The 14,537-nt window shown below is 34.9% G+C and overlaps 1 protein-coding gene across 3 annotated transcripts; it reads right to left on the reverse strand.

The window, feature by feature from the left end:
• Window positions 1–5,152: 5,152 nt before the first annotated feature.
• LOC129882448 (uncharacterized) lies at window positions 5,153–11,897 on the reverse strand. Of its 3 annotated transcripts, none has more exons than XM_055956746.1 (11): window positions 11,740–11,897; window positions 10,827–11,002; window positions 10,426–10,607; window positions 9,704–10,330; window positions 9,553–9,609; window positions 7,717–8,035; window positions 7,439–7,638; window positions 6,628–6,704; window positions 6,051–6,152; window positions 5,648–5,834; window positions 5,153–5,564 (listed from the first exon to the last, which is right to left on the reverse strand). In XM_055956746.1, the coding sequence occupies exons 2-11, from the start codon at window positions 10,969–10,971 to the stop codon at window positions 5,466–5,468; spliced, it is 1,995 nt and encodes a 664-aa protein (XP_055812721.1). In that variant the 5' UTR covers window positions 10,972–11,002; window positions 11,740–11,897; the 3' UTR covers window positions 5,153–5,465. The 3 variants fall into 3 exon arrangements, with proteins under 3 accessions (XP_055812721.1, XP_055812722.1, XP_055812720.1); XM_055956747.1 differs by lacking the exon at window positions 11,740–11,897 and adding an exon at window positions 11,651–11,733; XM_055956745.1 differs by lacking the exon at window positions 11,740–11,897 and adding an exon at window positions 11,694–11,712.
• Window positions 11,898–14,537: the final 2,640 nt, after the last annotated feature.

Genomic DNA, 14,537 nt, shown 5'->3' on the forward strand with positions numbered 1-14,537 from the left:
TCGAATCAACGTCGATGTAAAAGAAACAGCCTTAGGGATCCAATTATCTCAAGTCTATGAAAACACTAGTCCAAGACTAGAGTAAGGATAACATGTTACATATTAGTAGAAGACACTACTAAATGATGCCAAAAGGTATGGATGATCATAACAGAGTCGACAATATGCTTGCAAGTACCCGGTACTACCCGAAATGGCTTAAAACATGAATGCTACACTAATAGGAATGCTCAATCACCTAAACAACCTAAATTCTACAAAATCCCCATGATATCGCATAATCAAGTTAATTCTAGGAAGAGGTAAGCCATACAGACCCGTAGACCGTTCACGCAAACCCTAAAATCACATAACTGGAGTTTTCCCTTTTCGAATAACTTCTGAATGTTGTCACACTATCAAAAATAGGTACACAGCATCAATACGATTATTTTGACATTAAATTTACTAAAAATAGAGATAGACTAATTATGCAATCAAAATAGGAAATGTGGGATCCACTCCGATAATTCCAAAATTAACTCAGTGAAAAAGTTCCAATAATCACCCCGAACTTGTGTTCTAATCAGACACAATTTGGGGCTCGAATTAGCAAGGTCAAAACATGCAAGAATGTCACATCTTTAAGCTAAACTCATTAATGATAGCAGGATTACAAGCAAACTTAGCTCAATCGGTGACTTTATAATACCTTCGTATCACCCATTAAATTCTCCATACAAATACCCAAAAATTAGCCTTTGAATCACCAAATTCCACCAAAAATTGAGAGAGAGAAAGAGTTGAAAGTTTGGAGAAATAACTAAAATTCAGACTAAAATTAATCCCATATGTGTCACAAGACCAACCCCGAAGGTCGCTTAAGTGACCATCTCAAAAATGTGGGCCTCGCTAAAGCGAGGACCCTGTAGCTTTAGCGAGGGGTCACTTTAGCAACACCTTCCCAGGGGCCCTATTCACTTTAGCAACACCCTTGTCTCTTTGGCGACTATTGCCTTGGCAACCAAGGGTGGATTTAGCAACAACACTAGATTTAGCTTGTGCAAAGTGTTTTGAAAGTTCCTAAGACTTTGACGGGATGCTAAGAATTCATTTGGAACACTTTGTATGCAAATAAGATATGCTACCCCATCAAATTTGATATTTCAGACTCAATGGCGTAGCTGAAATTCCTATACGAGATCATTTTGAAAAAAGTCGATCCAACACACAAATGTCATTTTTAGCCAAATTCCACAACTATTCTTGGGGTTAGATCAGAAGCTTGGGGAAGTGCATGAAGGGTGAATCTAGACAAATGTCAAAATTCCAAAACTAATTGCACTAACAAAATTTCATCCGAGCGCATTTTTCCAAAATATTGACCAAAGTCAAACTTAGACCAAATTTCAAAGGCTAAAATTTTAAGTGGCTCATCACTCACATCGAAAGCCTTGATACTCATGTCAATCATGCTACTAGCCTTATTTGGCAATTTTAGAGCCGATGGAACCTCCATAATGTTGTTGTGAGGTTGTTTATCTTATGTTACTACTGAAATTAACTTTTTAAGTTTTAAAAACTCCAAAACACAGATATAGCCCAAAACACAAAGGAACGACCATGCAACTTAACAATCAGTGTCAACAAGTCATAAATGACTTGGGGTTTGTATAGGGATGCTCTAAATGAAGAAAATTATGTGTTAACTCAAAAATGACCTGGAGGGTCATTACACTTACACATAAATTTAGATTTTGGGATGTGTTCTATTATGAGCTTATTTTTTAGTTCATGACAGGGGTATATGATGATTTGAATAGTAGTTGAAGCTGGGTAAGTGAAAGATTGTGTGGAGTTGATATTGAAAGTGATTCAATAGTTTTATCTTGATGGAAAAGTACTATGAGATTTAGAATTTGGGTTATCAACATTGGTTGGGACCCGTACCCATCATGGGATTCTTAAATTGAAGGAGAGAGGTCCATAGTTCAAAATTTTGGAGAGAAGAATGTGTTGCTAAGAGGACCTTGATAGTAGTGACAGTTTGAGAGTAAAGTAAATGATTGGTGTTGTTATGATGTTCTGTTAGTATTAAGAGTGTTCGCTTCAGTAAAGTACTATGAGAAGTATGTGGGAGTTGAGAAAACAAATATGTCTACAATTGTAATGGTAATGCTTGATAGGGGTACTATGTAAGGAGTGCCTTGTGGTATTCTCCCTTGGTTTTGTACATTCTTATGTGACCATCTACTTCGTTCGAGACATGATTTAGAGTATGATTCGCTGCATATGGTCACACATGTTTCCACTTTTATAGATGAATTCCTAGTGGTGGATCATGTGTACCGATCCTGCAATGTCTTCTTGATAGGGTAGGATGCTTGCGCAGACTTAGTTGGTTCAGATGTGGCAGATTTGGTATGACTTTGAGGCAGTTGAAATGTTCCAGTAGTTTTACAAGGGTCGCCTAGCTTATGAAAACTTATGTAAGAGCTACCATGGATATATGCAGTGACGACCATTTTTGTTATTCACCTTGTCATTGAGTTCACATTTCGGTGTTGTATAATTTAATGTATTTAGACTTTGGGTCCAATGCTACCGCTCTTAAGGATTGTCTACAATCACAATTACTGGTCAACCATTTTTTGATAGTGTTGATTAGAGTTTTTGTATGCTTCTGTGTATCTCTCACTAGGAGGTTATTCAATCATTTTCTTCATTAGATTAGATAAATCATTTTCTCCAGTGATGAGTACCCAATGTTTAAAGATCAGGTTTGGTTGTGAGAATAAAATCTTGACAAAATCTTGGATTATTGTGTATTAAGAGTATAGTGGTTGGTTCAGGTTCACTTCTGGTTGTAGTCGGTATTAGTTCAGAATTCTCTTGTGATTATGTGATGAAAGATTGTCCTGATGGTTATGGTATGACTTAGAGGGTGTGGTTTGGTTCATGGATTAGTATGTGACTTGAAAATTTCACCTGATTGGTAGATATGCCAAAGTTTGATTTAAAAGTTCAATTTGGTAGTGGTTACTAAGGATATGGTCTAACGATGATTTCGCTTGGGGAAACAAATACCGAGCTTGGAAGTTATGCCTCGGGCTCTTGGTAGCATCGAGTGTTCTACCTTCTTTTACTATATGTTCGAGGACGAACATGGTTTTTAGTGGTGGATAATGTAATGACCCTGAAGGTCAGTTTTAGTAATTTTTAGAAAGTCACCATGTTACCCCTGCCGATAGTTGTCCCAAGTCATGTTTGATCCGTATCCGAAGTTGGTTTTGAAAAATCCTTTGAAAAGTTAGGACATTTGGAAAACTATTGAGTCTTAGAAGCTTAAGTTGCTTAAAAGTGGTATTTGAGGTCATTTGGAGTTTTGGGTCTTGGAATGAAATTCATCAATTTCATTAGCTCCAAAATGTGGATTTGTTCTAGGAGAGTTAATGGAATTATATTCAGGACTAAATTGTGAAGCTGAGGCCTTGAGTTAGGAATTCTTGAAATTTTGATCATAGAGTTGACTTTGGTCAACATGCGGAGTTTCGATACTCTTAATGAAATTCTGACAACTCTGTTGGATTCGGAAGGTGATTTTCAGCTTAGGAGTGGCCTTGGTTGAAATTTTAGAGGTCCCAAGCATGATTTGATATGTCTACTTGAAATTTAAACTCTATTTTATTTAGAATTTATAAGAGAAACTAAAAAAAAAGTGAAAAAAGTTTCTTTGATTTTTTCTTTATTTAAGCATTCGATATTGAGTATTTTAAAAAAAACTCAAATTAGACTCTAACAAGAAAAAAAAAGTTTAAATTGATTACAACTTTAAGCAATTCAAAAACAAAAAAATCAATAGAAAAATTAATACTTTGGAAAGAAACAAACCTCATATAAGCTAAAACATAATTATACAAATTTATAAAAAAAAAATGTAACACCTAAATTATAAAAAGGATTTTTGGGCTGGGGGGACCGGGGTGGGGGGGGTGGTGTGGGGAGTGGGGGTGGGAAGAGGCGCTTGGGCCCACGATTTAAAGGAAGTCGCAACTGTGGTGCGACTTGTAAGTTGCATGTGTGACTTTAACGTTTTGACTAACGGACATCAATTGATAAAGGGTAAGTCACGTCCCAGAATGCATATTTACCCTTTTGATGTGATCCCAAAATTAATCACCGTTTTAAAATTTTTGTAAAAAAAAAAAAAACCTTTTGGCTCCGGACTAAAATAATGATTTAATCTACTAAGTGCAAGGAGTAACCTACTCTAAAAGATTCTTCGAGACTTTGTGGATTCATTACCAAATACTATCATAAATTGTTTCTTTCTCTAGATCTAGTACTTGTTTTTTACAAAATTTAGATTTTATTATCCATCTCATATGCAATCTTCTTAGCAAAAATAATAAAACTTGCAAGTCCTCTACATTTCTTAAAAAGGAAATTTAGACCTCTTAACGATCTATGGCAATATTAATATGCATATCTTTTGATTGTAAACTTGCTAACTAAGTTAACCATAATCAATGTATCAAGCCAAGTAAACACAATTTCCAGGCACGTGTGTTGCTAAACAAGCGGCTTTACTTTTAGTTTTGGATCCATACTAACCCTAGAAATTTAATGAGTCTCTTCTTTGTGAAGCTTGAAATCTTATCTCTTAAATACTCTTGATACGACGTTTTCAATTGGTTTGTGGTAATGATTTCAAGAGTTAAGAACTAATTTATTAGTGTGATGATAACATAGTATTTTTGAAAATCAAAAATCGACCTTTTTACACTTTGGATTTTCTTCAAAAAGGTCCCTAGTTTTTACCTCGAGTGTTTTTAGTATTACTGATTACCTTTTCAAAGAAACTATTTCGATAGGTTAGTTTCATATACAATCAAACACCAGAAAATTACTTATTATAACGAATAACTTCCATCATTACCCAAATAGACCCTATAGATTATCCCATCGTGAAATTTGTCCCAACTAATAATGTATATATGTATGATATATTCATCCATAATATATGAAATTTTCTTCTTTTTTTTCCCAGTATGTGATGGTTGTACTAAAAGGATCTTTGGACATATCCTTCGGAGGGAACAAGGAACAAGGAACAAGGAACAAGTTGGATTTGAGGTTGTATCCATGGGTGGCATAGACTCTGATGGCACCATTTTGCACAAGAAGTTCTCCATTCCCAGAAACCGATTCTTTCAGATAAAAGCAACTACCTATTATGCAGAAGTTTTACTGGATAAAGAGCCATAAGAAAGATAGATAGCAATACTATCTATTAACGTCTGTTTTCTAGCAAAGAGAAACCACTTTACTAATTCTAAAAGTTCAGAAAACTCCTTCAAGCTTGTATGCACAAATGCAAAGGGACAGATACTAATCTTATCCACAAAATCAACAAAGGATGCATTAGATTCTAAGGAAGACACCACCTCCCATTGCTCCAGATCAGCTTCTATATCAAGCAGAGTTCAGTCTTCCTCTAAAACCATAGCTGAGGAGAAACACCTTTTCCCGATAGCCCTCAAGTTAGGCATTTGCCAACCTTCACCCTCCTTGTAACATTCAATCTGCAACCACAACACTTGAGAGTTTGCTACCAGGAGCAATATGAAATTAAGCATGAAATGAACAACGAGATAAGGTTACATACCACGTCTACTATTTCCTCATTGGATTGAACCCCCCCAATGACATAGATGGATTCCTTTAGAACAGCAGCAGCTGAATATCCCCTTGAATGGTTCATTGGCTCACCAATTATCCATGTTCCTAGACGGGGGTCATATATCTCAATGCTAGGCACCATTGTAGATCCATTGTAGCCACCAAGTGCATATCTACATAGCAATGTTAAAGCAAAAAGAAATTACTCTTTTTTAAAATGAAAGCTAAAAGAAATTGTCAAAGAGTATTTTCTAACACACTTAGGAGATGCTGAAAATCACGAAAAAGAAATCCCCCCCCCACTCCACCCCCAACCCCCAGGGGACATCTACCCTTAAGGTCAGTAAAGATGACTAAGATACACATAAAAAAAAAGGATAAGAACATACAACTTCCCGCTCAAGGCAACCAATGAATGGCATCCTCTTTTTGTGTTCATACTTCGGATTTTTGACCAGGAATGTTCTCTGGGATCAAATCTTTCAGCAGTCCTGAAGAAAAAGCTAGTAAGAAAGATGCTACAGGATAATAAAGCATAAAACTTGAATACAAGAGTCTAACATATTGCAGATAATCTTAACTTAATGGCACAATAGCGTTTCTCTATACTTGTGAAATACTTAAGGGATTGTTTGGTGTGAGGTATAAGGTATAATAGTCCGGGATAAAATGCAGTCCTTGGATTATTTATCCTAACATTTATACCATAGTGATGGGATAAGTTATCCCATATATATGGAGGGATAACTTCATAACTTATCCCGGGATAACTTCTTCCCAACCAAACGACCCCCCGGGAAGTTAGCGTTTCAAAAAAGGTGCATGTGGGAATGTACAAGCATCTCAACTTCTTGGGAAAGACCGTGGAAAATTATAATTTCATAGTTCAAGAAAATGAGGCTCACATGGAAAGTATCATTAACACATTTCATAGCAGAAAAAGAATGTAAGTGTGCTACAACTTACTCCAGGTAATCGCTCCCGTCATATCCACCAACAGCATATAATGCACCATTAAGTTCTGCCGCAGCAAGGGCAAATCTCTGCAAATATACAAAAGAGGAAGATAGTCACATCAGAGGAGAAAACTTAGCACTTAAAACAAATGAGATGTCTGCCAGACACTAACTAATCCAATCACAGCAGATGGAAGTCCTGAAGTTCCTAGCTTTGCTAGCAAGTATTTCCCACAATTGACTTTGCAAGTGTAGATAACACTTTTAAAATGGACTATTGTAGATAACACTACTAAACAATTGGGGAATATTAGTAGTTCAGTTGCTTGGTTACCTGAACTTTCACTTTGTTGGTGCAGGTTCAATTCCCCACATTGTAATCCCCTCCCCAATTTACCCAACCTCCATTTATAAAAAAATAAAAAAAATAAAAAAATAAAAAACTATTAAACAGAACACCACACTTCAACCAATTCTTTCCCTATACCATCTTACTTATCAATATTTTCTTAATACCTTTTTACTAATATATACTGCCAAGAGGATTAAACAAAGGGATAAAAGACAAGATGAAGTCTTATCGATTTGCTACAAAATTTAAGATGATGAGAATAACTTTAAAGTCTAATACAAAACAGCATTCTTGTCAGAACTTGGATTTTGGACTGGAATTGTCTGTCACATTGCAAATTATTTTTTCAGGGCCAAACAAAACACCAAACTTGTAGCTTTATTGATGCTTTTTGTCTATCTGGGTTAGACCATATTATCAGGAAACAATAATAGGACATACAAAATACAACAGGATCACAAGTGTTAACCTTCTGCAACATGGATTGTGTACTAATCCATCGTCCTACTTGAGGATCATACATTTCAACCTCTGAAAAGCATTCAATCCCATTTCCACCACCAACTGCAAATATTTTGTCCTTCAAAGCTGCACCAGCTAAGCTACCCTTTTTCTCTTTCATACAAGGTAACACAGTCCATTCATCATCAGCTGTGTTATATGATTCAACTTCAAGAGTAAAGAATGGATCAGTGTCAGCAACTTGAGGGGGGGCTGATGAGAGGATCAGAAAAGTGCAGACTGTACCTGTGTCGTACCATAAGCTTGCAGTTCCACCACCAAATACATAAAATTCTCCATTAAGCTTTGCAACAGAGGCATATGCACGGACTGAATTCATTGGTTTAAGTGACTTTAAGACATCGAATGAAGGCAAATACGAGTCCAATGCAGATAACCATGATACACCATCATATCCTCCAGTTAGGAAAATCATCTCATGCTTCAGGTGTGCATCATCAGTATGGTCGATAATTATTTCATCAGCATGTGTGCAAACAGTATTTGAGGACTCCAGCATCATACATCTATATTTTAACTGTTTAATCTCTTGTTCTGCATGATCCTGAAACCACCAAGAGTTACCAGGCATTAACTTCTTATCTGTATATATACAGCTGTGAATGTACCCAAGGAGAGAAATAACTTCCAATCTTCTCTTCTTTAGAATATTTATCACCAACTCCCAATCCATACAGTAGAAATGCAGTACACGATATGAGACCGACAAACTGAAAATCCTATAAACGGACTAAAGGGGGTTTGAAATCCAAATTTCTTGTTGTTCATCTCAAGGAATATAAAATTAGATACCACACTCAGTTATAAATCTGTTTCATTTTGGCTACAGCAGTTCACACTACAAAACCCTATTACATCCCTTATTGGTTCATATTCTTAATATACTCCCAATATATCCTTAAATTATGCAGATAAAGTAAAAAATGCAGAATAAAAGTAATGAAACCGCACAGTAAAAATCGTTAAAACAGGCAGACTATAGGAGAAAATCCAAATTTGTTTGTTGTTCACCTCAATGCATACAGTATTGAATACCACACTTAGTTATACATACTGTTTCATATTCTTAGTATAGTCATAATTATGTTAACCAGTTCCAATCTGTTAAATGTGCAGATTCGGAACCTTCTCAAGGGACATTTTCTCACAAAACCCAATAAGGGTCCTCCAATATTGGAGGTTATCAGCTAAAAGTTTTCCTCTATCATGTATGACAAGCTAAAATAATATTCCCCTCACACAACAATCAAAGTGCCTGGAGAAGCCAAGTTATGTCTCCACAAACTCTGAGCCTCTTCCCCAAATAAAGTGGACAATCTCAATTTCAAGTACGTTGTGTTCAATGATTTAAACTCTAATACTATAAAGCTTACTACACTCTGCATTTATAACCATACTACTCATGTTATGTTTTGTCCCTCCATTTCATTGGATTCCCACTTGTTGAAAAGATGTGTGATATTTGTGGGAGGAGGCTTGTGAATGAATTAGATGATTCTTCATCTCTTATTCTAGTGTTGAATGAGTTCTCGTGTGATAACTTGTTGGAATATGATTGTTTCTGTGTGATGAGACATAATTCTTCAAGTATTGGTGATATGAGCTTAATTTGTTACTAATGACGAGGAGATACATGACTACCATGATACTAGTAATCCAATACTCTTTGCTGAGCATATTCATGATTCCTTATTTGAGAATTTAAGCACTTACTTCGAATTCAATGAGTTTGATAATATTAATTGTGATGATCTCAACAATGATCTCGTATTTAATGAAGATTTTGTTTTGGAAATCAAGAGTTCTTCTATGTCTCTTGAAAAATTTTGTGCTTATATGAATAGGTTTTATGTAGAAGAATTTATGGGAGGTGTAATTGAGGATGCCTGGCTATATCATAAAAATGTTCAAATTTTGATGCATGTTTTATAGCTTCAAAATTTGATGCATGTTTTATAGCATCATCAATAACCCATATAGAGCAATTAGGAAGGCTAGTGGATTTAGCCCCAGAATAGAGATGTCACCATAATGCTGAGATTGAAAAGAGATAAGGTTTACCATCCTCCGCTCCAAATTATCCATCTTACGCTTGTCTTCTTCCATTTCTTGAAGAAGCTGCAACCAACAAAATAGCTTAAGTCATATACAGCAATAAGATGTTTTTGTCGGAGAAAAAAAGATCAGCAGATACTACAAGAAGATGAACAACCTGAGCTATTACATGAGCTATAACAGATGGATAATCAGTTGAGTCACTGGAGCAGTTTACATTCTGCTCTTCTGCAAGTGGCAGCTCTTCCTGCAAAGTTTCTTGCCCAATGATTGGGTGATTTATAGACACAGGTACGACTGCAGGGGTGGCTTCATTTGAAGGCCTATCTATAATACCACCTGAGAATTCACGCTGAAGGAACAATTCTCTAAGCTTTATGCATATCAGATCCTTTTCATCCTCTGCTGGATTATCTAATAGTACCTCTGGCTGCCGGTTACTATTTAAATGAAGAGGAGAAGTGTCTCTAGCCCGCAATTTCCCATTCAAACCAGATGAGTAGGAAAAAGTATCTTTGAAGTCTTGCGACTGAAAACGTCCATTTTCCTCTCTTTTGTCATTGGCAGGTAAACCTTGGAATATACTTCTCTGTTTTGCAAAGTTTTGTGATGGTCTACTACTTGGAGCAAATGCAAGAGACGAGAATATGGAGATCAATTTACCAGCTTGAACATGATCTAACTCAAACAAGAAATGGTTCTGACCATAATAGTTATCCTTAATTACTGGTTTAAACTGATTTTCTAGCAGCGGTTGACAGAGCAGACGTACACGTATTTGAACCTTCATAAAGAAACAGCAAAGCTTTGAGTTTTTTGGACTAAACCAGATGCTTCAACTAAAGAAAAAATCCCAAAAAGAAAAGACAGATTCTAAACCTGTGCAGGATAAGGAGTTCGGAAAGAACCATCTGACGTCCAAGCATATTGATCGATATACATTTGACCAGAGCCTGCAGCTTCATAGATGCCGTAAAGTTTTTTATCAGTGTAGTTGAACAAAAATAATGGCAAGCCTGAATCTACACTCTGCACATATGAAAAATGTTGAACTGGCAAACCTGTCAAAAAATTCAAAACATAAGCATAACCGAATAAAGATGGAAAGCAGAAATAAGAAAATAAAAAACTCTCATATGACAAAAAGATGACACCTAAAACTCATTATCAAAACATATATCTGCTCGACACAATCATTCTGATTTATTTTTTCTTCTTTTTTTCCTTTTTTTGGAGGGGGGGGGGGGTTGAGGAAAGATGCAATGGCCCAAATAACTGACCAAATAGTTGCTTTGAGAGACATTCTTTCATAGTGTTATTCGTGCAACCGAATATAACACCGCCAAGCTGACTTCTTGTCAAATTTTTAAAGCTTCCAGCATTTTTTGCCTGGTTTGATGATGCAACTGCAGAAGCATTTACCATGATTGAATGTGTTCTCTTCTCTGCTCCTATCCTGAAAAGAGCATAAGGATAAACATAAATTCAGACTTTTTCTTTAGATCACAACAACATTTCATCAGTACAATTTACAACAATTTTGATTGCAATACAGCAATCTAAGTAACAACATGTGCGGAACTCTTCAAAATTAGCTTCCTATAATCTTCCCGCCATTGCGCTCCCTCCTCTCCTCTCCTCTCCCACAACAAAACTATGTCATGTCCAGGCTAACCAGAAAACTAGAATAAAAACATACTGATCAAATTTAACCACATTAGAGAATGTTATTAGGTAATGTTCTTTCCTCTTTCCATGTCATCGCTAACCCTTCCCACCACCAAAAACCCGATTCCTCCAACACCGCAGCCAAGGTACACAGAAGAAAAATCTCAAATTTAGCAATGAATTAAATAAGGATAAAAGGAAAACTAAAACCCAAAGCCCCCACAATAAGATCATATAAAATGATGCAACGGTTTCACCAAAAATAAAAAACAAGAAATGTCATCAGTAAAAGCCCCTAGGCCATATTTCGTCAGTCATTAAAGTAACAAAGCCGGATTATCGATTACGGGAAAACAAGAACTGATGGAAATTTACACTTAAGAAGACAAACTTGATGATACATAATTTCGAGTGAACCAAAACCAAAAGTATCTACCACGAAGGAAGGTTGTTCACCAAGAAAATACCGACACACGTACATTGATTAGATACAGAAGAGGGTTTGAAGAAAGGAAGGAAAATTACCACGGAAAAATGAAGTAGAATAAAGCTTCGAGTGGAAGAAACTGTAAAGGCAAAGTGTGAAACTGCACCCTCACGAGTATTTCGCATAAAAAGTTAATCACACTCTACACCACTCACACCAAAAACGCAAACCTCTCTGCTTCTTTTTGCCCTGATGGTGCGGACTAAATGTGGGGTTTGGTGTTGTTTTTTGGTCAAAAAAATTCCTACATGGAAAGTGCTTTATTGAAATTTTGTTTTTTTAAAAAAATAAGTAAATTTCTTACCTTTTCTTTTTTGTTTGGTAGGTAAATAAATATTATGCTAAAACTATTTTTTATATAATCTAGATAAATATTATAATTGATGGGAGTGGGAATAGGGGTTAAGATGAGGTGTGTCAGAGGATGGCAAGAACAATATCAATGTGGAATATCATTTGTAAAACTTTTTTCTCTATTTTTATTACGAAGTTATTTTCCTTATTTGTAAACAACTTATTTTTCTCAAAAAATTAATAAATATTTTCAAACACTATTGACCAATCCAACATGAGAAAATGAGAAATCAACTTTTGAAAAATCTTTTCCTTTATACTGAACATACCTTAGTTTTTTATTCTTTTTCTATTTGAAATCTATTTTAAAATGAAAAAAAGTCATTTTTTATGGATCTCTTTCACTAAACTAATTTATTGATGGTAATTCATTTAAAAAGAGTCAAGGAACTAGTTTCACAACAAGACTATTAAAAGTGATTTGGAAGGTAGGTTATGTAGGCGATAACTATTCATAGGTTGCTCAACCAGATCAAATAATTGAGTTTGAGTACCGCAGAGTGTGTCATAAGACCTTTCCCTCTTAGAAACTGGTTAATCAAAAGAATTTTACTTTTTTGAATTTTTTCAGCTGTCTACCTTATTATATTATGGGATTACAATGTTAATGAATATTATTAAGCATTGGTTAGAACTTTATCTCATGGCAGTGTCTATGGCCTACTAAATCGATGCATATCTCCGCACAATATCAAGAATGAAAGCCTAAGTGATGCTCCTCAGTGTTGGAACTAGACCAAAAAAGGATACAGAAAAACATCTCTAAGTTAATACTCGGTAAATTAACATACTCTCTAACATAATATTTTTCTCTGATCCCGATCCAGGCCAGTAGAAAAAATCACCAATTTTGATAATTGTGAAGAATTCTAGACACAATAAGTTGAAGTTCATCTCTACCTTTTCTTATTACATCCAAAAGTTCTAGTGTTATCTTCTCAAACTACACCCAAAATTTGTGAAGAATTGTAGACATAATAAGTGTTTCCTTATGCATAATCGATTTCAATGGTATTGTATTTTCTTCAACTTCATTATCAACATTGTTTTCTCCGATGATATCCATAATTTATTCTAAACTCTGAACCTCTGAACATGTATTATTTTCACACGGGTAATCTAACATACTATTGACATACACTTTATTGTATTAATCGAGATTTTTTATCATGACCTCAAATTCATGAATATCGTTTTCACAAGATGGTTCATTAAAATCCATTGAGATTTTATCCCCCTAAAAATGTAATCAAAATTAATCTTCATTCAATTTTGAAAGCACTCTTTAAATTAATAAATATGAATTTATCGATCAAATAATACTTCTACAAAATAATAGTATTTTATGGTCCCAACAATATTAATCTAAAGAGGTTTTAATGTAGATAGGTAGTTACATATAATTTTAAGTTAATATTTTTTTTAAAAGATTGTTAGTTACATACCACATTTTGATGGCTGAGTGACGAAGGACGAGAGATAGCATCGTGACTAGCTAGTGATAAGAGGAAAAGAATCTTAATGTATGACCTCATTCAAACACAAAAATCTTAATGTATGATCCTAATTAAAACACGTCACCTACATAACCCACTATATAGATTTAAGAAATACCGGATAATATGATTTCTCATATCTCAATATAAAGAAGTTTAAAAGGAATGAATGATAAGGATTTGGGCCTCTAGAGAAATACTTAAGTGTCTTTTTGGATAAAAAGACTTAAAACACCGATTAGGAAAAAAGATCGATAAAAATATCTTTTTTTCTTTTTCAATTAAGTCTGCGCATTAACGATCCACTTGTCATTGGTGACATGATCATCTCCAAAAACTCTATCTTAATCTGTGGTAGATCAACTATAAGGAAAATGTGTTGGAAGACGACCTCCCGTCGTGTTAGTATGATCTTTCCATCTCCTTGATGTTACACATAATGTGCAATTGGAGGGGGAGGGGGTGTAATACGAGGTGTCTAATAGCATTACATTAGAAGAATAGAATGAGATGTTAAAAAGAACAACCATGGAGACTTGGGGATCGGACAACGGTGTGGTTATGTCGCTAGATCTATACTCCAAATTTAACTTGCCTGGATGGTTGTTAGTTGTTACCTTTTGTATTGTATGTTTAAATACAACATTTGCTTTGAGTATTACTAAATTTTTATCTTATCGTGTCATTAAATGTATCATTATGTAACAATAAAATCTCATTTTATATTACATTCGATTTAGTGTGATTGCGTTGTTACCTTTTTTTTCATTTTGTCTTTGCTTATCTATATTAATCAATACAATTGGCATAGTTTAAAACAACACGAAAAAGGATAAAAATAGAAAGATAAGTATAAAATTGATGTAGGTTTAAACAAAAAGGAAGAAAAAGATTTTGATATGAGAATAAATTGTAACGGCCTAGCCTATCGTTACTAAAAATATTTGTGGTAAAGATATACGAATCTCATTCGTCATAATACTAGG

This window comes from Solanum dulcamara, chromosome 3 (genome assembly GCF_947179165.1).
Source record: "Solanum dulcamara chromosome 3, daSolDulc1.2, whole genome shotgun sequence".
NCBI classification, from domain to species: Eukaryota; Viridiplantae; Streptophyta; class Magnoliopsida; order Solanales; family Solanaceae; genus Solanum; species Solanum dulcamara.